This window comes from Brienomyrus brachyistius, chromosome 6 (assembly GCF_023856365.1).
Source record: "Brienomyrus brachyistius isolate T26 chromosome 6, BBRACH_0.4, whole genome shotgun sequence".
NCBI lineage: Eukaryota > Metazoa > Chordata > Actinopteri > Osteoglossiformes > Mormyridae > Brienomyrus > Brienomyrus brachyistius.
Window position 1 is genome coordinate 19,553,716 of NC_064538.1, and position 22,257 is coordinate 19,575,972.

A 22,257-nucleotide genomic window follows, 5' to 3' on the forward strand; every position below is an offset into this window, starting at 1 on the left:
ATGATGTTTTGGGATCATTGCCGAACACTTCCTTCCGTAAGGTTCTTCATAGCAAAAATGACTTCCAAGGGTTTTGGTGGGAAATAAGTTCATAATTATTTTAGTAATTAAAATGTATGTTATCATGTGGTCATTGGGCATTGTTTTACATGTAGGAATGTGGCACATGTGTAGGACCAGTTTCTATTTATATATCTGGGGGTGTGTTTTTAACCTCAGACAGGGAGGCTGACGTTGGATCAGAGGAGTAGGTGGTCAGTTGGAATAGACCATGAAGAGTTTAATATTGGGTCAGCAAACTGTGTCTAGGTTTCTGGTTTGGCAAAAGTCCACCAGTCTCTGTGGAAGGTTCTACATCTGTAGCCTAAGCAAACACGAGGCCGGCTTGCGTAGCAATCCTGGCACAACTATGAAAAGCTTATTCCTCAACAACAGCCCCTGTGGTCAGATGCTCTTTGTTTGTGGGACACCCCCTGGCAGCCATGGCCATTAGAGATGATTTTGATTCTGCTCCGTAGGTGTTTTTCCATGAAGCAACAGTTAATCTGGGAATCGCGGACCTTGTGGGACAGTTTGGTTTGGTTTGTTTTTATAAACATATTTCTCTAGCTTGATCATCACTTGATGAAGAACACTTGTTGCTCTATCTCACTGGGGTGGCGAACTCCTTCTTCATTATCACATTGATCGAGAATGCCATTACTATAACCTGTTGATTGTGCCTTATGCTGGCTGCCATATGCTCCAAGTTTGACTTGACCAGGATAAGCAGTTAGAGGTGTTTCTCAACCCAGTCCTCAGAGACTCCCAGGCAGCCTGTACTTTTGCTTCATCCCAGCTCTCAGCACACAGAAGGGTCACCGAGGACTTGACTGAGAAACACTGATGTAGTGTAATATTTTGAGGAATTTATATAATTGAAACATGTCAGTATCCAATTGGCAATACGGAGACTGGATTAACTTGGTGCGAGTTTTTTTTTTTGTCAGTGTGACATGAAGCTACTTCATCAAAAGGTGGATTTTTTCTAACCCTTTTTAAAAATCTTTACAAGGGGTGTCAATAATTGTGGTGGGTGATGTAAGTGCAAGAATTTTTTTTGCATTAATCTGGAAGTACAATACAACATTGAAATTAAGTTACTCAGATTCACCTGATTGGATTTACGACATTTCAGTACACAAAAGACTTGTCACTCTGCAGATAATGTGTTTGCTTGTTCAGTTTTGAATAACAGAATAACAACCCAGTCATCAAAACACCAAAAATGAGGATGATCTGCGGGTCCATGAGGGCAGGAATGAGACACACTTGGTTAGAAGATCAACGGGTAGAAGTTTTTGACTGTAATCTGATCCCTTAAAAGGGGTTTAACCCAAAATCACACTCAGGTACTTTAACATGCAACATGGTTTCAAACTCAATCCACTCAAAACTATTGTCTTTGACTGTTGTGCAACCACATTCTTTTTTGTTATTTGACTGAAACAAAATCAATCACAAAAATTCTCCATATGTAAGATATATAATATATAAGATTTATTTCCTACATACGTTCGGATATTTCGTAAGAGGCTGGTGTAATCATTCAGTTTCATCATTTTCCTGCTACTGCTGCCCGGCAAAGTCTTTCGAGTCACAGCACATGAATATCGCAAGGTTTATCCGCATTTCCCAACAGTTCTATATGGTGCGCCTTACCTTTTTTTCAACTTACATCATGATGAATTTTGTATCTCCATGGTCCGAATGGCACGAGATATGATGGACAGTTAAAATGCATATTACAAATGTTTAAGGCACAAATAAAATACAAAATTAATGAACTCTAGCGGCAACTGTTAATGTTTCTTGGGTTAGCCTAGAAATAATCCAGTAGTTGTATGTGTCATACCCGGCTCGTCCGCTCCTCGTGTGTGCCACGCCCCCTGATTACCCACGTGTATTTCCCTGATCGTCTCCTGCTTTGTCTAGTTACTTTGATTAGTCCTGTGTATTTAAGTCCTGGTCTCCCCGGTTTCCCTGGTCCGTCATTGATGTTTCCTGCTGTCTGTTGCCGTCCAGTGTTCCCTGACCCGCTTATCCTTATTAAAACCCCGTTTTCCCGTATCCCGCTTGCCTGCCTGCTCCTTACCCGCACGATCACCGCTTATCTCCGGCGTGATCGTGACAGAATGACGGACCCCAAAAAGAAGCGGAGAGGGAAGAAGAGGCTCCCACAAGAGCCGATCTCTCTCGGCGCCTGCTCGCTCTCCAGGCTTTGGCTTCCGGCGGAGGACGAGAGGGAGGTACCTGCCCTACCTCCAGCCCGAGGGCCGACCACACGCGTCCCCGATCCTGCGTGGAAGTACTGGCTCTCAAGTGAGGACGAGGACGAGGAGCCCTTCCACTACCCGGAGCCGGAAGCCTTTCTTCCACCGTCCGTTTTCACGGACATCGCGCCGCCTCCCGCAACCGCCAGGCGCCAGCGAGGGAGACGGAGGAGAACGGCGATCGCCAGTACGGAGGACCTCCCTCCGTCATTGCCGGCGGACCCCGCTCCCGTGCGGCCGCCATTGCCGGAGGACCCCGCTCCCGTGCGGCCGCCATTGCCGGCGGACCCCGCTCCCGTGCGGCCGCCATTGCCGGCGGACCCCGTTCCCGTGCGGCCGCCGCCGCCTGCGCAGCCGCCTTCGCTGCCGCCGCCACCCGAGGACCCCGCTCCCGTGCGGTCGCCGCCGCCTGCGCAGCCGTCTTCGCTGCCGCCGCCACCCATGGTCCTAGCTGACCGATACTTCACCCTCCAGGGGCTTTATTGGAGGGTGATAGGAGAACCGGCCCCACAGGCCCCCCTGGAGGGGGAAAGACTCGCCACACAGCTGGGGCAGGACTTGGCCTCCTTCACTCCAGAATCCCCTTACTCAGATCTGGAGAGAATTGCTGAGGACCTCCGGAGGCTAATCAAACTCCGGAGAGCCTCGGCTGTGACTTCCGAGTCGCCGCCATTGCCGGCGGACCCCGCTCCCGTGCAGCCACCGCCTGCGCAGCCGCCTTCGCTGCCCCCTTCGCCTGCTGCAGCTCCAGGGCAGGCGCCCCCACTGCAGCCTGCTGCAGCTCCAGGGCAGGCGCCCCCACTGCAGCCACCTGCAGCTCCAGGGCAGGCGCCCCCACTGCAGCCACCTGCAGTTCCTGCAGAGGCGCCCCCTCTGCAGCCGCCTGCTGCAGCTCCCGGGCCGGCGCCCCCTCTGCAGCCGCCTGCTGCAGCTCCCGGGCCGGCGCCCCCTCTGCAGCCGCCTGCTGCAGCTCCCGGGCCGGCGCCCCCTCTGCAGCCGCCTGCTGCAGCTCCCGTCAGCGCTCCAGTTCCTGCAGAGGCGCCCCCTCTGCAGCCGCCTGCTGCAGCTCCCGGGCCGGCGCCCCCACTGCAGCCACCTCCTGTTCCTGACTGCGCTCCAGTTCCTGCAGAGGCGCCCCCTCTGCGGCCGCCTGCTGCAGCTCCAGGGCAGGCGCCCCCTCTGCAGCCGCCTGCTGCAGCTCCCGGGCCGGCGCCCCCACTGCAGCCACCTCCTGTTCCTGACCGCTCTCCAGTTCCTGCAGAGGCGCCCCCTCTGCGGCCGCCTGCTGCAGCTCCCGGGCAGGCGCCCCCTCTGCAGCCGCCTGCTGCAGCTCCCGGGCAGGCGCCCCCTCTGCAGCCGCCTGCTGCAGCTCCCGGGCAGGCGCCCCCACTGCAGCCAGCTCCTGTTCCTGACCGCGCTCCTGTTCCTGACCGCGCTCCTGTTCCTGACCGCGCTCCTGTTCCTGACCGGGCTGCAGCAGCTCCCGAGGCGCCCCCTGACCGCGCTGCAGCAGCTCCCGAGGCGCCCCCTCCGCCTGCTGACCCTGTTCCGGTCCCTGTCCCTGGCCCCGCTCCTGTCCCTGGCCCCGCTCCTGTGACTCCTCTGCCCTTGCCTCGGCGTCCTCGGCCCCGACCGAGGGGCGTGATGTCCGTGTCCCGTAAGGGGCGGGGACACAGACGCAGGGCTGGGGTCCCGCCCACCCTGCCCCCTGGCTCGCCCTGCCTCGCCTGCGCTGGGGCTCGGTTGGCGCCTGCGGGTCCTGGCCCTCCGGGTCGGCTGTCGCCTGCGGGTCCCTCTCCGATGCCTCGTCACCCCGCCTCGCTCCCCTCTCCAGAGCCTGGTCGGTCGCCTGCGGGCTCCCCGACGGCGGCTCCTCGGTTGCCTGCGGGGCCCCTACCTCCGACCCTCCGCCGGACGTCGCCGCCTGCTGCGGCTCCCCCCTCCTCCGGACCTTCGCCGTGGGCCCCTCCTGCTCCCTCGTCCCCTTCCCCGGTGCTCCCTCCTGCTTCCTCCCTGGCCCCTCCGCGGGTCCCTCGCCCTGCCTCCTCAGCCCCTCCGAGGTCCCCTCCAGCTCCGGCCTCCCGGCCGCCTGCGGCCCCTCCGGCTGCCTCCCGTCGCCCGCTGGGGCTCCCTCGGGCTCCCCTTCCTTCCTCCTCCTTGTCTCCCTACGCCCCTGCCTTTGTCCCGCCTGTCTCTGCCCCTTCGTTTTTTGCTCCCCCTTGCTTTGTTCCTCCCGTCTCTGCTCCTCGTCCTTCTGGGTTCCCTCTGTTCACTCCTGGCCCTTTTGTTCCGCCTGTTCCCTCCGTGTCCCCGTTTCTTGTCTGTCTGTCTGCCTTTCCTGTCCTGTGTCATGTCTTGTCCTGGCTTCTGCCTCTGTGTCAGTTTTGCCTGTCTGTCTTGTTCCCTGTCCCTCGTTGATTTCTGGTTTTGTTTTTCAGGTCCTGTTTTGCCTCGTCCCGTCCGTCGCCCCCTTCCTTGGCGCGCCCGGAGAAGCGCGCCTTTGGGGGGGGGTTCTGTCATACCCGGCTCGTCCGCTCCTCGTGTGTGCCACGCCCCCTGATTACCCACGTGTATTTCCCTGATCGTCTCCTGCTTTGTCTAGTTACTTTGATTAGTCCTGTGTATTTAAGTCCTGGTCTCCCCGGTTTCCCTGGTCCGTCATTGATGTTTCCTGCTGTCTGTTGCCGTCCAGTGTTCCCTGACCCGCTTATCCTTATTAAAACCCCGTTTTCCCGTATCCCGCTTGCCTGCCTGCTCCTTACCCGCACGATCACCGCTTATCTCCGGCGTGATCGTGACAGTATGTGGCTATAACTGGGTTATGGCCATTGTGGGAATATGAACGTCGACATCTAGAAATACTAACTCTCCATTTCTATGCTTGATAATCAAATACACGTCTCCCTTCAAGCCCTGTGCTTTTTTACAATGTACCAAGCCACCTTGTTTATGCTACATGCCACTTAGGGTGATCGCTGCGGTGTTGCCCTGTCTTTATAACAGCGACACGAGTATGTGATTTGAGTCATGCAGGTATACACACACAGCATCCCCTGGCTGTTTTTAGTCAAACAGTTTCCTTGCCAAAAACTTCATGTTTAAATTCAATGATACTGTGGAATAGTAGTTTAAGTAAATGTCAGACTAATCTCCACTTTATACCATTGACCATTTCTGCTCTTCATTCAGTTCCAGAAGTGGATTAAATGCTAGGTTTGGATTTAGTGCCTCCTGTCTTCTGTTACTCAGCTAACGTCCATCATCCCTGCCCGTCAGACCCCACCCTCTTCAACCCCCATGGCCCAAACCTGAACAAATTAAACATACTTGGAAAGCCCCTTTAATATTCATGTTATTTTTACACCCTCCCACACTGTGAGCATGGCCGCTGACAGGAGGGAGGGTTAAGTGACTAAGTCTCACCGCTACATAAATACTGCCACAGCAGCTCAGAAGACCAGAAGGGACATCATCTTAGATAAGGACACAGAAGAGAAGGAAAACTCTTCTCCTGTGGTTTACCTGTAGGAGTTTAAGGTCTGACCATCGCACCTTCTTGATCCGCCCATCTGCGTTGAGTATGAAGCCTGTGTTCTTCGCTCTCCTCATGCTTGGGGCTTGCTCCCTGGGCTGGGGGAGAATCATCAGACCCCGCAAGCCCGAAATCATCACCTTCCCTGAGGACATCGTGACGTACATGAACGACCAGGAGTTTGCTAATGTGAGTACCCTAAAAGTGACCCCTCCGATCTTCTTGATAGTGCTCTCAATGCACAAAGCTCCTTAGGGCCCCCTGTGCTTTTCAGACATTCGCAAATACTCTTCTGATGCTGCTGGACTCAATTTATTTCACTTGTGTGTACATGGTAATAATGAAAATAGTAACGCTTCACTTGTGGGGCACCGGTAACTTAGTACCAAAGTTAGTACACACTGGGATCAGTGCGTAACTAATACTTCTGTTTCTGGTTAATTAATATATTAAATACTACTTCGTACCGTGTATCTGCTCTAGTAAGTTGTTGCCATGAAAGTTAATCTTAATGCCAAGGATCGAATGTCACAAAATTAGCTGTTAAAGCTGGGCTGGTTCATGCACTCCTCTCCTCTGTGCTCTTCTGTCTCTGTGGCCTCTTGCATTCTTTCTGTAGCTACAACGATTCCTATATTGTGCTACCTTATTTCTTGTGTTGTCCTGCCTTTTATTGCACTGCTGTTTTGTCCTTTACTACACTGTTGCCCCCCCCCCCCCCCCCCCCCGCATGCACCTGTCCCCTCCCCTGCAACTGTGGCACAAGGATTTACCTGTGCTCCTACGAACACATGACAACAACTTGAAACTTTGAAACTTTATAGATCTGTTACTGCAATTTATCAGCCATTGACCACATCCAGGTTTGCATTGTTTTTTGCACTATCCACATCGTTCTGTACTCTCTTGTATTGTTAAGCACCATCTGTTTTGTTTTGCACTGTCATGTGTAGCCTTTTGCAACCATTTGAGGCTGAGCATTCTTGTTCAGCTGCTGCACATCACCAACAATCTTGAATTAATCAGTTTTTTTTATTAGAAAACATTTTTTTTTGTTTTGAAAAATGCACCTTATAAAAGAAGAGAATCTATCATGGTATCAGGTTATACTCCTAAATAAGCACCTCGACATCTCAAAATCCATCCATACATCCATCCATCCATCCATCCATCCATCCAAACACTTATGCTAGTGAGCATTGTGGGGCATTAAAAAAATCTACTCATCACATAAGTTGCCTGCTCAGTGTGTTGTAATTCTGCTGTTGAGTAGGAGAAAAATACCGCAGGCAATATGGTTTGCAATATGTTTCACACAAAGAGCTTTACCTCATTTCCCCTGCAGTGACACAAACACTGAATGCACATTCCAGAATAATAATAGTTTCACCTCCACCTCTCAGCATCGTGAATTTCCTGTCATTCATGAGGCAAAGTTAACTGAGAAGTGGTGCAAACTCTCACTAAACTCAATATCACAGCATCATCACTGGCTCTAATAACTTGAAATGCTGAGTTTGAAGACAGCTGAACAAAACACTGGAATGAGGCACTGTCAGGCAGTTATGTAGTTTTGTTCAAGAGACTTCAAATATGTTCACTTGTCCTTGTCCAAATGAACTCACTCTTCAAAGTTAAACTTGAACTACAAAACCAAGCAGCCTGACAGTTTATTGGCACAGAACGCAATATCTTTATTTTTACTACATAAAGTTTAATCTTCTTGCCAATAAAAAAGACTTTTGTGTTGAGCTGATGCATGAGCAGAAGGTTGGGCTCATCGTGTTTTTCTGTTACCAATCTAAATTAACTCCAGCTGGCCAGAAATTGACTGACTGCTCTGCAAAAATAAGTGTGACCACTGTAGGTCCCAAGAGGGCACAGTCATGGACCACAGAATCAGGGGAGTGGGGGCTGTGGGGGGCACCCATGTCCAGGTATCTTTTGGAGCATCATTAACTTGACCACCCCCCCCCCCAGGACAGGATAAGTTGGGGTCTGCTGTGTCTGTTCAGCACAGATGGTTTGCATTAAATTATTATTTGAAAACATGTCTTCACTTTGGCTGAGCGTCAATTCCAATTTATATCTGACTTCTCGTTAACATGAGAAACTTAAATATTACAAATATGCTGTTCTCTGCCTACCTAATTGGTTCAGTGGATGATCTCCACTCAACACCCTAGCATTTGTGTATAATTAGATATGACTTGTAGCGTTGTACAGCTGAAGATCTGAGTAAGCATACTTTATGGGTGGTCTTTCCTGCAGGCATACTTGGAACGCTTTGGCTACATGAACGTGCAGCATCGCAGCAGAATGCCAATGTCGACGTCCACAGCCAAAGCCCTGAAGCAGCTGCAGAAGAACTTTGGCCTGGAGGAGACAGGGCAGCTGGACACGGCTACCATCAACGCCATGAAGAAGCCTCGCTGTGGGGTTGCAGATGTTCGAAATTACCAGACCTTTGAGGGAGATCTCAAATGGGACCATAAAGACATCACTTATAGGTAGGACAGCAGAAGCACTCGCCTGTCTTAGTTGCACTGGTTTTGATTCGGAGCTAACAAAATGTGTGATGGTACTATGTTCTGCAGGATCCTGAACTACTCACCGGACATGGAGGAGTCTCTGATTGACGATGCCATCGCTCGTGCCTTCAAAGTATGGAGTGATGTCACCCCACTGACCTTCACACGTCTATACGATGGAACAGCAGACATCATGGTGTCCTTTGGAAAAAAAGGTAAGGCTCATGCAGGCTATAGCAGACAGTTAGATGTTAAGGGTCCCAGGAAAGCATAGAGGCCCGGTTGTCATCCTTAGGGTGCCTTTGTTGCAGACCATGGAGACGCCTATCCCTTTGACGGCAAAGATGGACTCCTGGCTCATGCCTATCCCCCTGGGGAGGGTATGCAAGGTGATGCCCACTTTGACGATGATGAGTTCTGGACCCTGGGCACGGGCCCTGGTGAGTGGAGACCCTTATGTTATGTGTTGCATAACCTTTTAGAATGCAAACAAAGTACTAAAGATGCAAGAACTCTTTTATTATACATGAATGTAATATATATATATATTTTACATACCATGTGATAATTACTCTCTCTACTGCAGCGGTGAAGACTCGCTTCGGCAACGCGGGAGGAGCCATGTGCCAATTCCCCTTCATATTCCAGGGAAAGTCGTACTCCAGTTGTACAACAGAAGGCCGCTCCGATAACATGCTTTGGTGTGCAACTACAGCCAATTATGACAAAGACGAACTCTACGGCTTCTGCCCCAGTGAATGTAAGTGAAAGTCGAGAGTCTAGATTCTGCGGGTTCTGCCATCCACTGACAGTCACTTGGGCAGGTTCAGTATTAATACTTTGTGAGTGTGAGGTGCTCATCATTTTGTCTCTTCAGATCTGTATACGATTGGCGGGAACAGTGATGGGGCACCTTGCAAGTTTCCTTTTGTGTTCCTTGGCGAGTCCTTCGATAGATGCACCACTGAAGGCCGCGACGATGGCTACCGCTGGTGTGCCACCACTAACAATTTCGATATCGACAAGAAGTATGGCTTTTGCCCCAACCGAGGTGAGTCGAAATGACAGACATTTCAGCCTGTCACAGATGTGAATTATCACTCAGCACGAGTATTATCCGGCAAGTCCATTGTACAAAACTTTCAACATTGACATCTGGAGAAAAGGCAGGTTCATTGCAGTCCCTATCCACCACAGACACGGCTGTGATTGGTGGAAACGCAGAGGGGGAGCCTTGTCACTTCCCTTTCACTTTCTTGAAGAAGACGTACCATTCTTGCACCAGCGATGGCCGGGGTGATGGTAAACTGTGGTGCGCAACAACAGAGAATTACGACAAGGACACGCAGTGGGGCTTCTGCCCAGATCAAGGTGAGCGACACGGACAACTAGAGAGAAAACACCAGCGGCTGCAGCTATACTGAGCAATTTTGTCTTATATTTATATCAGAAATATTTTTCTACATATTATTGCCAAGCTATCTATAGAACTTACCTGTCAAATTACGAAAACCCATCCCAATACCCACATCTAGGATAGGAAAGTAGGGTCATGGGTAAAAGGAAGTAGGAAGTAAAGTATAGGTGAAACTGTTTTCGCCTGTTTCAGATTTGCTACCAAACCTCAACGTGTGGTCATTTTGATGGGATTAGAAATCAGAATTTTGTCATACTGCGTGGTGATGATCCAATAAACAGATTCTCGGACAAAATAATAATGCGGAAGCATGTCAAATAAAATCCGGCTAGTGAACCAGCCTATGCATTCTTCTCTGTGATTGGTCCTTCGGGGCATGACCACATATCACACTTCGTCTCTCAGGGTACAGTCTGTTCCTGGTGGCGGCTCATGAGTTTGGCCATGCCCTTGGTTTGGAGCACTCTAACATCACAAATGCCCTCATGTTCCCAATGTACCGCTACATAAAGGACTTCCCTCTGCACAGCGATGACATCCAGGGCATTCAGAAACTCTATGGTAAGATGCTTTAACTATTTTTTGGGGGCAGTGTATGGCTCAGCAGGTTGACCAGTTTGAATCTCATGTCGGTACAGATTCGATCGTTGGGTCTTCAACGCCCAATTGCTCCAGGGACTGTCTGATCCTACTTACAAAAATGTATGTTACTTTGGATGAAAGCGTCGGGGAAATAAATCAAATGTAAATAACATTATAGAAGCATGGTTTACAAGCCATTTTCCATATTCTACGCAGGTCAGCTTTGCTGAGCTGTCACAGTCTGTGTTATATGTATAATTTCATCTTAAATTTGCATCTGTGACTTTCTTTCAGGAAGAAAACCTGGCCCCTCGCCTCCTAATACTACAATTGTCACACCCGTCACCACTGAAGACTCACTGGAAACCACACCCACTCCCACCCCCGACTTGCCTACTCAACAGCCTATCGACCCCTCTCAGGATGCCTGCAAGGTAGACAAGTTTGACTGCATCACTGAAATCCAGGGAGATTTGCATCTTTTCAAGAATGGGTAAGATCAACTAGTACTGTGATGGAAAACAATACTCAAGAAGATGAGTTCAATGCTCCTTCGGTCTCATTTCAACAAATATGCTGGCTTTGCAGGCAATACTGGAGGTTGTCTTCCCAGAAGGAAGGTGAAATTAATGGCCCGTATTCCATATCGGGCACGTGGCCAGCCCTGCCACCCACCATTGACTCCGCCTTCCAGGACCTGCTCACCAAGAAGCTGTATGTCTTCTCAGGTACTATAGAAAAGCCTCTGGTTTCTTGGCCCCAGCCTCTAGCTGTACCTCCTGTCCAGGCTCACTGGCTTACCTGTGCTTCCCAGGCCGCCGCTTCTGGGTGTACACGGGGATGAATGTTCTGGGCCCCCGTAGCTTGGAAAAACTGGGCCTGCCAAGTAACATAATGCGAGTGGAGGGAGCTGTGCAGCGCGGCAGAGGCAAGGTGCTTTTGTTCAGCGGGGAGAACTACTGGAGGTGAGTCCGGCGTATTCTCCCATTCGGATATCGCAGTGCTCTCCGGGGGGCGGGGGTGTCTCTTAAGCAGAAACAGCACAGCAGGTTTCATCAGTACCTGAATTTTTCCCATCACCTCCAGACTGGATGTGAAAACACAGATAATCGACAAGGGCTACCCCCGATTGATAGACCTGACTTTTGGAGGAGTTCCGGTTGATGCTCATGACGTCTTCCTATACAAAGGTGAGCATGCTGCAAACTCAACAGTGACACCATGAGGAGATACCCAGCATATTTGCATAGATGAATGCAGACAGATGTTTTCTCTGCTAATAAGTCTGGATATACAGTATAGTGCAAAAGTTTTAGGCTGCTGAAGAAAAGTACATTTAAATTATTGTATAAAAATCTTAGTATAAAATAAGTTTATATCTGTCTAAGTAAGTTAGCTTATCTATTTCAAAACCCCTCTGAAATTCACCTGAGTATTTGCAGTAACCATCAAATATATTCATGTATTTCTTGACTTTACCATTAGAATACCATGTCCGGCCAATCAATACCCCATGAAGTTATTTAACTAATTAACTGAGCTGGTGGTGAAATGTAACATACGCATGGAATGGCTGGGGTGCCCCTGAGGAGAGGATTAGGCACTGAATCGATATTCATCTAGCCATCCAATAAAACATCCGTAACCTTTTGTAGAACAGAATAATGTTTTTTACTTCCTACTGTGTTAGTGGTCATTTGCATGTATTCTAATGTTGTTTGTATCTCCAAGTACTTATGCACATACTACCCGGATACATAGCTTTGAGCACTTTCTTTGACTACTTAGCAGCTTTGAACAGCAGTGAACATGCTGAAATTTTGAATGGCAATTGAACTGTCCACAGACTAGCATCACAACGCAACAAAGCAGTGGCCACCCATAACTGTGTTATAATCTCTTGCAGGAAACACGTACTTTTGCCGGGATCGGTTCTACTGGAGGATGAACTCACGGAGGCAGGTGGACCGGGTGGGCTACCTGAAGTACGACGTGCTCAAATGCCCAGATTTCTCCCACCAACACTTCTGAAGCACCACCAATCAACCTGTCCGGGTCTTCTGGCACCCAGCTCAGACCAAACCATCTTCTACAGAACACCCTTCTATATTTTGTTAAATAAAATGGTTAGAACATGACAGAGCATTCCAGAAAAACTCTGGAATAGTTAAATCTCCCTTTCCAGATAATTGGGTTCTTCTGTAATACTCCCAACGGAGTAGTTAAGATGATACAATTTGTTTTATTTTTTTAAAGTATTGTTTAACAATACAGTGTAATTAGTGATACTTATTATAACAGGCGATAGCTTTTTCTTCATATGAACCGCTGTTTCCTTACAGTGTCGATTGTCTCCTCCGTCTACCTTTTGCACTTTTCCGGTACAAACTCGTGATTACGAAGCAGTATTGTGCGACTATATAAAGTATTGTGTATTTTATTGAATTATGCTAAATAATTTTATACCAGTATGTAACACAGCGACGGATCCAGAGAAAATCACATGTATTTTCTCCTAGGCGATTTTTAGTGTTTGATCAATGTGATCCCACCGTAAGTCCAGCTCGATCAGAGGCAGGTTATATACGTTGTATGAGGTTACATGAACAGCTCCTGCTGTTCAAAGACGGTACATGAGGTTTCAGATTATTTAATTCTGCTTAGCATTCACCTGCCTGGAGCAGAGGATCAATGTGTGTTTGAAAACCGTGACTGCTTAAAACGTTTTATATTGTTAATGTGTATTTTTGTGTGTTTGTGCTGTGAAGTGATAACAATGAAATGATCCTCACTGTTGCACTGGAACGCATGTTACAAATCAGTCTTGTGATTATTTAATAGGTCACATACATTCTGTCACTGTTAGAATTCCAGTTTTAGGAAAGACTTCATTAAAAATCACTTGTGTACTGAATTAAATGCTTCTTGTGGCCTAATCTATGTAACTGTATTGTCTAGATTAGGGTTTAACCAGGTACCCTGAAATGAAAATAGACTGGAGCTAGGGACCCCCAACTAAAATCACATGTTGACGTTAAGGGTTTGTGGGCTCCAAGTTCGGGGGGTCCTCCCCAGAAAATTCAAAAACAAACAAAAATTGCCCTGCACATGCCTGTTTATAATCTATCCGATCACTAACTGACCACTGATGCTTATAATTATATCTGTCTACAGTGTGCTCAGGTACCAGATATCACAGAAAGGCCATTGCACAGATCTACAGCACATTTATCTGACACTTGACTTTATCCAGTGTGACTTACATCATAGAGATGGGTTACAATTTATGCATCCTCCTTGGGATTTGAACCCACAACCTTTGCATCGTTAGCACAATGCACCACATTATAAACGATTTTACTGACAAAACTGACATGCTTATATATTTTTTGCTTAATAGCTGCTCTTTACTTTTACACCAAAGCAGGTAAGTCATTGTGAGATCACACTGGGAGTGACCCATGTGAAATGAGTGGATATGTAATGACTGACTAGCCACTGAATTCGGGGAAAGGGACTTGCACTGAGAGAGTTTCAACTATATAGGGTCCAAAAAACTCTCCTGTAAGGAACAGACGTAGCCCTTATGCAGACCCCTCCCCCTTATGCAGACCCCTCCCCCTTACGCAGACCCCTCCCCCTTACGCAGACCCCTCCCCCAAACCCCCATCCCACCATTACAAGCTAAATCCAGAGACACACTGGTACTGTAAAGCTTACTGCCTAAGCAGAATCAACCAAAGCCTATGCCTGTTTCATTTTAACTAATATAATTAACTACGATCTGCGTGCAGAGCGGGGAGTGTAAATTAAAGTATAAAAAGTTTTATTACATGTTGACATTGTGAAGAAGTGTTGTCGGTGGTACACCAAACTTTATTTTTTTATATTCATCTGAGGTCTATTTGATTCTGAGGTCTCCTTTGATTTTGTGGAACCTCAAGAAAAAATAGGATTTGGGGATTTACCTCGAATGTTGTTATTCACGTATTTTTCCCACTGTAACACATTAAATGTAAATTATATTGAGTGGAGATTGGCGATGCCCAAAATGGTGGTTCCAGCATCTCAGAAACAGCCACCATCCTGACATTTTCTTTTACTACGACGTTTCGAGTGCACAGAGAACGGTGAGACGAACTAAACACATCTAGACAGGGGCAGTTCTGTGTCTGAAAACACCATGTTAATGAGAGAGAAAAGAGAAGAAAGGCCAGACTTGTTAAAGCTAACAGGAAGTGCATAAATAACAGCTCGATACAACTGTGGTGTGTGAGAAAAGCTTCACTGAACTTGTCTACCCTTGTAGTGATTCTCTAGACAAAAGAGGGTCGTGCCGAGTACCACGTGAGCGTACCTAACAAAGTAGCCACTACGTGTTTATTACTTTATTTAGACGTGTGATCCTGAAATGATGCACTGCTTTCTTTTTCATGAAGCTAATTTACTAAAATCAATATTTCTCACAAATTAGCCTGTCAGGCCAATGTAATGCTAGTAAAAAGTTTGCAGAACTTAAAATCAACCGTCTACAACAATGAGCCACAAATGGCCATTACAAACTCATTTAAGTTACTTGGCGTATATACTTTCAGCTCTCTGAAATGGTACACAATTCACGAACACGGACTGCATCACCAAGAAAGCACAACAAAAGACTATACTTCCTCGGACGGTAAAGGAAGTTCAACATCTTCTTATTCAATTCTATGCATCCTCATGACCTCCATTACAGTCTGGTAAAGTAGTGGGGACAGCCAGACTAGATTAATTAAGACTGGAACACATTACATCCAAGACCTCCATCTTAACTGACACTGAGCTCCACTTCATTTACATCTAACGCACTACCAAATGGATCAGCAATTTTATCTTGGATCCCTCACTTCCAGCACACGAGCTGTTGCCACAACAGTGTTTTCCACACTGTCAGAAAAAGGATACATCCCTGGTACAGATTTATACAGACAAAACACAAAATACACGTAATATTAATACACCCCCAATGGTACAAATATGTTCCTCAGAGTGCATTTCTGTACCTTAAATTAAAGGTATATTTACCTATAACTAGGATACATCTGGCAGACCCTTGGGAGTACAGCCCCAGTGACAAGTAACTTTACCCTCAAAAGTACAAAAACTTTTTTGTATTTGCACTGGCAAATACAATGCATGTCCATATTGCATGTCAGTTTACGTCACTGTGCTGAGTATGAGCAGAAAGCAGAACTTGACCTAATCACAATTTCCACCAACTTGTTTGTGTTGCAATAAAAGTTTCGATTCAATTTTATGGAAATACTGCCCTCACCTGGTCAGATATGGACATGCATTTCATTCACCATTATGTATTCCGCTCTTTTAGTGTTCTGTTTTTGTCACCACCGCTCTGGGCTGGATCTGAGGTATAAAGATGGATGGAGGAAGTGTCCCAGGAAGACCCAGTAACTTAATGAATTATCCATCCCTAACACTGGCTGCTCGGTTTTGTTTGAATTTTTATGCAGGAGTCGGTGTTTGTTCAAATCATGGATAGCGGCCCTTGGCTAAGTTTGAATAGTTGCCTCTACGTATTTTGTTCTTTCTTCCGTGGTAATTTTAGTTTGTTGGTACTAGTTTTTATACTCCCGTAAGGATCCGTTTTGTTTTTGTTGTCTCAGTGGTTGCGACTCTTATCGTTTTGTTCTTTCTCGGTGGGTGGCTTCTTAATTGTTACTACTCTGTGTCTCCATTCGTTCGTGCTTTATGTTGTCGCGGTATTTCTTCAGGCAGTACCTACTTTGTTGTTGATCATTTCTGCCCACAGAGACAGAACTCACCTTGGCAAAACATTGAGATAATTGCGGTGCCGTTACTTTACCTAGAGTTTTTAAATTTAAATCGAGTTTAAATCAGGACAAGTCACTTGATTTCTTAAAACCCATTGTGCCCGTAGTTTAAAGTACACGGTCTTCTTGTGTGGCTCAGCGTCTTTGGATGGCATCTTAGGACAGTTCCCCTGATTGTACTATCACATGGTTGAATACTCCGGTTGTTTCAGGGACTGTTTTCTCGGATCTTCGCTTGAATGCTGCTTAGGACAAACGCGTCTAAATAAATAAATAAATGTTTATTTAAGTGCCTTTTTAAATTAATATACACCGTTGCTGTGTTCCTTTACAAATCACCGAAATGACCAATAGAGGTCACGCTTTCCCCGCATCTTATCTCAAACCTGCTCTGCCTATGATTCAGTTGCGGTTCAAGGGGAAAGAGTTCCAAGTCAAACACATCCCAAAATCAGATATTATTAATAACCTTCTCAGTACTCAAACTTATATTTCAGCTTGTAGGCTGTTGTTTTGCGGAGGCAACCTTGATGAAACCTTGAACAGAATCATATGTATTTACAAAGGCTGATGTTTATTAGGCTACATCAAAAATAAGTCGCTTATCCTGTTTTTACGATTTTAAAGAAAAAAAAAACATTCACGAAAACTGATCTTTTCTGCAGCCTTGCATTGATGCATGTTTTACCATAACAAAAAAATATTTCTTATCAACTTCATTTCCATTGAATGCCCTTGTGGTGACAAATTAGATATTATTAGGTATCTCTTGGAACACAACACAAACACTGTAAATAAGCTAGCTATAGACTATTCAAAAAAGGAGCATTGCAGTGGTCACAGAATTCGTGTCCATCGCCGTTTAAAGCAGAATAGCATATTTTATTGATTGTTCTTAGCCTAAATGAAAGTGGACTGTATGAAGACTAGCATTTTATTTTGTATTTTGATGTAATTTCACATTCGTTTGACCATTGGCTCATTTGTATTAAGTTTTGTATATACCACCAATGACATATTTGAGGGAACTGAAAGTGCAGTGAAGAAATTTCTCAATGAAGAAAATATAATTCAGTATTACCAAGTTCATAGTAAAGCCAATTTAGTTTCTGTTTTTTACATGCAGCTGTGTTTTAAACTCAAAAACAGACCATTTAGCTGAACCGGGCTTGAACCACAGCTAAGCTAATGACAGAGCAATTTCCGGGCTGTTAAGAGGTTTAGTTCATTACCATCAATTTTACTTAATTCTAGACACTTCGGTAGAGAAATTTAGCTTAACAAGGGTGATTTCTGGAGTTCGGTCCACTCTGATGTGTCATTGAGTTATTGCAATAGAAATTTAAGTCAAGAAACTCAGAGGCAAAGTCAGTCAAATATTTAATCAAGGCTTTTGTCAATGTTGTTTACAATTGTTCTGACAAAAAACAATCACATTGCAGATATGTAGGAATTGCTTCCCTTGTGTTTGTGGAGGAGTAGAACAGAGCGATTTGATACATTGCTGTTAGTCCAAGTCTTGGAACACCAATCTTTTTTTCGTAGAGGACACCAACTGAGACACTGTAATTACCTTAGACAAACAAGTGTGTGTGTGTAGATATACATTACATTGTGTGGACCAAATGTCCCCAGATTGGTATAAAAAACTGTTATTTTGACATTGTGGTGACCATTTTTCTGGTTCCCATGAGGGGAAATTCTGTTTTATAAAAGTCTGTGACTGCAATTAAAAAAACAAAAATCCCCATAAGTCTTGTATTTTGTTTAGTTACTTGTGGTTATGGTCAGGGCTGGGTTAAGGTTGTCATCATTGGGATTACAGTTTTGCCCATAGAAACAGAAATGAATGGATTGTCCCCAGAAAGATATGAGTACACTTCTCGTGTGTGTGTGTGTGTGTGCGTGTGTGTGTGTGTGTGTGTGAATAAAAGTGCAATGTCCCTCCATGGTTACACAATTTCGTGATGCTGGTCCACAGCAGAGCAACTCACGATCCTGGCCTTCAGAGACAGAGGCACCCACGGGAGGGCTCACCTAGTGGGGGGGTGTGATTCATACTCGACACATGAGTCTCACTCACGGCCACAAGATGGCAGTAGCGAAGCACCTTTGAAGTGAAAGACGGGGGAGAATAAAAAATCTAACACTTCGTTAACAGTTCATGAACATCGTTGTGGAAAAAAAGTGCTACTTTATAACTTAATTAAAAAACAATCTTTTATTTTACTTAATCATCTATCTTCAGCAAATGGTATGTAAATAGTTGACGGTAATCTCCCCCCAAAATGGCTTTTGCTGAGCTTTCTATACAAAACGAGTAGAGTTGAATGGAAGGAAGTGCTCTCCAGATTGGCAACTGCTTTCTGCCCTCGAGATAGACTCATGGGTGTCTGTCTTTTTTTTTCGTTCCCATCCTCCCTCTCTCTCTCTCTCTCTCTCATTCACTAAACAGCACATCCTGTCTCACCCACTTATCACACAACCATTAACTGTGCAAAGCAAATGGCAGAAAATGAACCCCGCAGTTGTGGCACGAACGCAGTACAAAGAAACGAGCGGCCACCACTTGCTCCCAGCTGTGCCAATTATATTGTCAGGGATTGATTGGTTGATTAATTGATTGCTCGGCTGATAAATATACACTTCCGTAAAACAACACCGTGGAAAAAAAAACACTCTTCTGAAGCTTTTTGTTTTGTATGTAATTCCTTCATTGCACAGTTTTGATGTTTAATAGTCCGTGAGTTTTTCATCACTCGGTCTTCCGTCGATCGCATTGCTTTTAGTCCGTTTTAAATGCATCAGTACCCGGCAGTGTGTCCTGGCGTCTGTGCTGGAGTTTTACACATCACTGTGGCACCCTGTCACATCCGATGAGCACACGCGCTGTGAATGTCTGCCGGCAATGGAGCGCATTCTTCCGCTTTCTGATGCATCCACGCTCCTCTTGACATAACTTATAAGGCAGCGTTTTGGAATAAGCCGCTACTCACCAATTATGCCCGATCGCACGCCGTCCCAAAAGGCAATACCTGTATCCAAGATCTGTGCTGCTATATGACTCGTGCAACAATGGGAACTTATTTCCTAAACATGAATTTAAAAAACATATATTTATTTGCGAATGTCAATACCAACAAACAATATTATAAAGATCTGGTTCATGCAATTCGCCGGAGAGCCATGAATATGTACACCACATTGTGTTCCATACTTCTTAATGCTCCGAATCCCTTTAAAGACTAAAAATAGTCAGGCAAATATCAAGTTAATTCAGAAAAATATACATACAGATCTCTGATCTAATCCATGTTCAGGCAGACATGATATACAATATTAATTCTGAATGTAGTGATTTTACCGAAAATACTTTCCCATAAGTTTTATATTAGACTATATTAGAGATTTAAAGGCCACTGACTCACAGAATAAGCCTGCTGATAGCCATTTAAGGGATTGCTTCTGAAATCGGAATGGTAAATGTCCTCTTAAAGGGATTCTGCACTTGTCTAAAGTTAAATCAATCCGATTTTAGACGCATTAATTTCAATTCATTTAAATTTATTTCACTAGATTGATTTTTTTTTACCCGACAGTTTTGGTTGCTGCAGTATGAAAATGCTTGTGCAAACAGAAGCATGCTATCTTTGGCTTGAAGTCGGCTGAAGGCAATCACACCCGACCGCCGAGGCCAGGCTGTTGATCCCCTCCATGAGGACATCAAACAGGGAAACAGAGATGGAGATGGGGTGGAGGTGAGATCCTGTAAATACCTGACGTGAGGCCAGAGTGGGTTTTAGGGCTGTTTTATGCCGGCTAGGTGGGTCTCATGGCTGCATAAGGGAGATCGAAAAATACACCGAACCTCTATAAGAGGAGTAATAGACATTCAGGGTCATAGTCCTTTTTCAGTTTTGTTTAATTACCATCAAATACCGCCAGGGAACTGCAATAATGATGTAATAATTGAAAAGCAGATTAAACGAATTTGAAACTCGCTTATGTTTTTGCACATTGCAGAGCGTATAGTTTTGCTGTCTTGTGATTCTGTTATTCTTAAGCAAATGCTTATCAGTGTTTGCCCGTGGTTACAGAAGGGCTTCTGCGTCATATATTTTAATAATTTGTTTAATGAAGGAGATCATCTCCTTATTTTTGATTTAAAGAAATTTGACTGAAGGACTTTGCTTGAAGGACTGGCATCATGCCCAGTTTACCCTGCCTTACAATCTATAAGGGAGGTTTCCCCCCCACATCATCGTGGCCTAAATTAGATAAATGGATGCTGGGAAATGGATGGCTGAAAAGCATGTATGGATGGAAGAATGGATATTTCATTTCTATTTGGAACTGAGATCTATGGTTTATTTTTACAATGTAATCTTTTTTTTGTGATCTGTAATTGTGTGACTCAAAAACAAACGAAACCATAGCCAAAGATCCAAAACAGAATCAATACCATAACGAATTGTCATACTAATTATTATTACCTGTCATTGGTTGGTGAGTTTCACAGTCAGAGATATCAAACAACACATAAACAACCTGTTCGTTCCAGTACTTTGCCCCCCATACCTCTCACTTCAGAACAGTCTGTAAAACAAATCTACCAACAAACTGACAGTTTTACATCTTAGTTTTTTTTTTTTTTTTCTTTTGCTGGGAATAGAAAATATAACAAAATGGCTTTATTTCATGTTTACACATGGTTGGACAAAACCACAATACACTTGCATGATCAGTCAAACTGAAACCTCTTTCACAGACCAGGCACATAAACATAAACATACTTAGAACAACAGTAGAAAACATACATGCTTTCATTTTTAATATAGAAATAAACTTAATTTTACGTTTTCTCATTGTAATGAGTCAGTAAGAAACTCCGAGGAAATTAAAGTAACAACTGAAACAACAAATAAAGTGAAAACAATAGGTTTACCGTTATCTGGCTGATGGCAAAGCCGTTGAAATTTATTTTCACATTGAACTTAAACAGGCATGCGTGGACACATGCTAGCTGAACACCGCGGAGTGTTTCGTTTGCAGAACTGTACTACGTGAAGCTGACTGGAGAGCGCTGAATGAAACAAAGTTTTCTGAGGTCCGTGGGAACACATTTTAAGATTAATGTACCCTTTATTACCCTGACACCACTATGTGGCATACATAGTTCTCAATTTCCTAACATAAATATTCATTTTTAAAAAGAATAGAATTACTATTTCCAGCAGGCGAGCACGGCTTTAATAATGTGTTCATATGAAAATAAAATGGTCAAAATAATGTAAAATAAAAAATAAATAAATAAAAACCTTGTACATTTCACAGCAAGGTTGGAAATCTTATGGTTTGTAAGTACAGTTAAGTTGTCCCTGTGACACCAGCACAACCTCTGTGGGAGAAGGCGCTGTTCAGCGCGAGTGTCACAACCACGACTTCGACCACTGGACACGGCTCTGATGGCAGCATGGATGTAAAACTGGTCAGCATCTGCACCTTGTCCTGCACCATACACCCCACTTTCCACTTTATATCTCGACAGACATTTACCCTTTTTTCTCTGCGCTTCTCCTTATTATACATTTTTTTTTTTACTTTGCTAACACTATGACCCGCCATTTCCTCCTGCATGTGGAAACACAACAGCAAATTAAAAGAGAAAGAAATTAACACAAACCAATCTTCGGAGCTGAGTAGGCCACACCCTGCCGGGGTCCTCCACTGCTTCTTATTCGGGAGCAGGAGGTAAAGCCTCAACACTTTAATCCTTCGACAGAGTCACTTTAGCTCACAACGTTGTTGTAGCTCACATACTTTTTCTTTGCAGCCGGACCTGTGAATTAGAGGAGAAGACAGGCGTGATGTTTAAAGTCTTGGGGAAAAAAAAGCCTTAACTTAAGTGCCCGTTTCAAATCGGCAGAGGATTCTCAGTTACTCGCCCTTAGAGAAAATGTATGTGGTTTTTAGGCATCAGAATGGTTTTTATTTTCTTTCATGTTTCCTTGCTTCCAGCTCTGTGGAAACATAGACAGTTCTGACAAGAATG

At 45.2% G+C, this 22,257-nt stretch overlaps 3 protein-coding genes across 5 annotated transcripts in view; 2 read left to right on the forward strand and 1 right to left on the reverse strand.

Moving 5' to 3' along the window:
• Window positions 1–13,293, forward strand: part of mmp9 (matrix metallopeptidase 9) — a 278,561-nt gene extending 265,268 nt beyond the window's left edge. Inside the window, exons 2-14 of the mRNA XM_049017725.1 lie at window positions 5,793–6,033; window positions 8,116–8,354; window positions 8,442–8,590; window positions 8,687–8,815; window positions 8,962–9,135; window positions 9,253–9,426; window positions 9,573–9,746; window positions 10,198–10,353; window positions 10,669–10,867; window positions 10,963–11,102; window positions 11,189–11,339; window positions 11,461–11,564; window positions 12,281–13,293. Of these exons, the coding sequence (XP_048873682.1) occupies window positions 5,893–6,033; window positions 8,116–8,354; window positions 8,442–8,590; window positions 8,687–8,815; window positions 8,962–9,135; window positions 9,253–9,426; window positions 9,573–9,746; window positions 10,198–10,353; window positions 10,669–10,867; window positions 10,963–11,102; window positions 11,189–11,339; window positions 11,461–11,564; window positions 12,281–12,405 (2,055 nt within the window). The 5' untranslated portion in view covers window positions 5,793–5,892 and the 3' untranslated portion in view covers window positions 12,406–13,293. The remainder of the gene's footprint in view (window positions 1–5,792; window positions 6,034–8,115; window positions 8,355–8,441; window positions 8,591–8,686; window positions 8,816–8,961; window positions 9,136–9,252; window positions 9,427–9,572; window positions 9,747–10,197; window positions 10,354–10,668; window positions 10,868–10,962; window positions 11,103–11,188; window positions 11,340–11,460; window positions 11,565–12,280) is intronic.
• LOC125744889 (uncharacterized) lies at window positions 2,712–5,565 on the forward strand. The gene is made up of 3 exons (XM_049017174.1): window positions 2,712–3,087; window positions 3,124–3,289; window positions 5,562–5,565. The coding sequence occupies exons 1-3, from the start codon at window positions 2,754–2,756 to the stop codon at window positions 5,563–5,565; spliced, it is 504 nt and encodes a 167-aa protein (XP_048873131.1). The 5' UTR covers window positions 2,712–2,753.
• A 4,279-nt stretch (window positions 13,294–17,572) lies between the features above and the next one.
• Window positions 17,573–22,257, reverse strand: part of LOC125745216 (metabotropic glutamate receptor 7-like) — a 112,897-nt gene continuing 108,212 nt past the window's right edge. The window contains exons 10-11 of one of the 3 annotated variants that reach the window (XR_007398598.1): window positions 21,889–22,044; window positions 17,573–19,295 (exon numbers count right to left, since the gene is read on the reverse strand). Coding sequence is in view for 1 of the 3 variants with exons in the window: in XM_049017827.1 (XP_048873784.1) it covers window positions 21,995–22,044 (50 nt within the window). In the remaining 2 variants the exon portion in view is untranslated. Of the gene's footprint in view, window positions 22,045–22,257 lie in introns of all 3 variants that reach the window. The other 2 variants (XR_007398597.1, XM_049017827.1) reach the window with 2 other exon arrangements.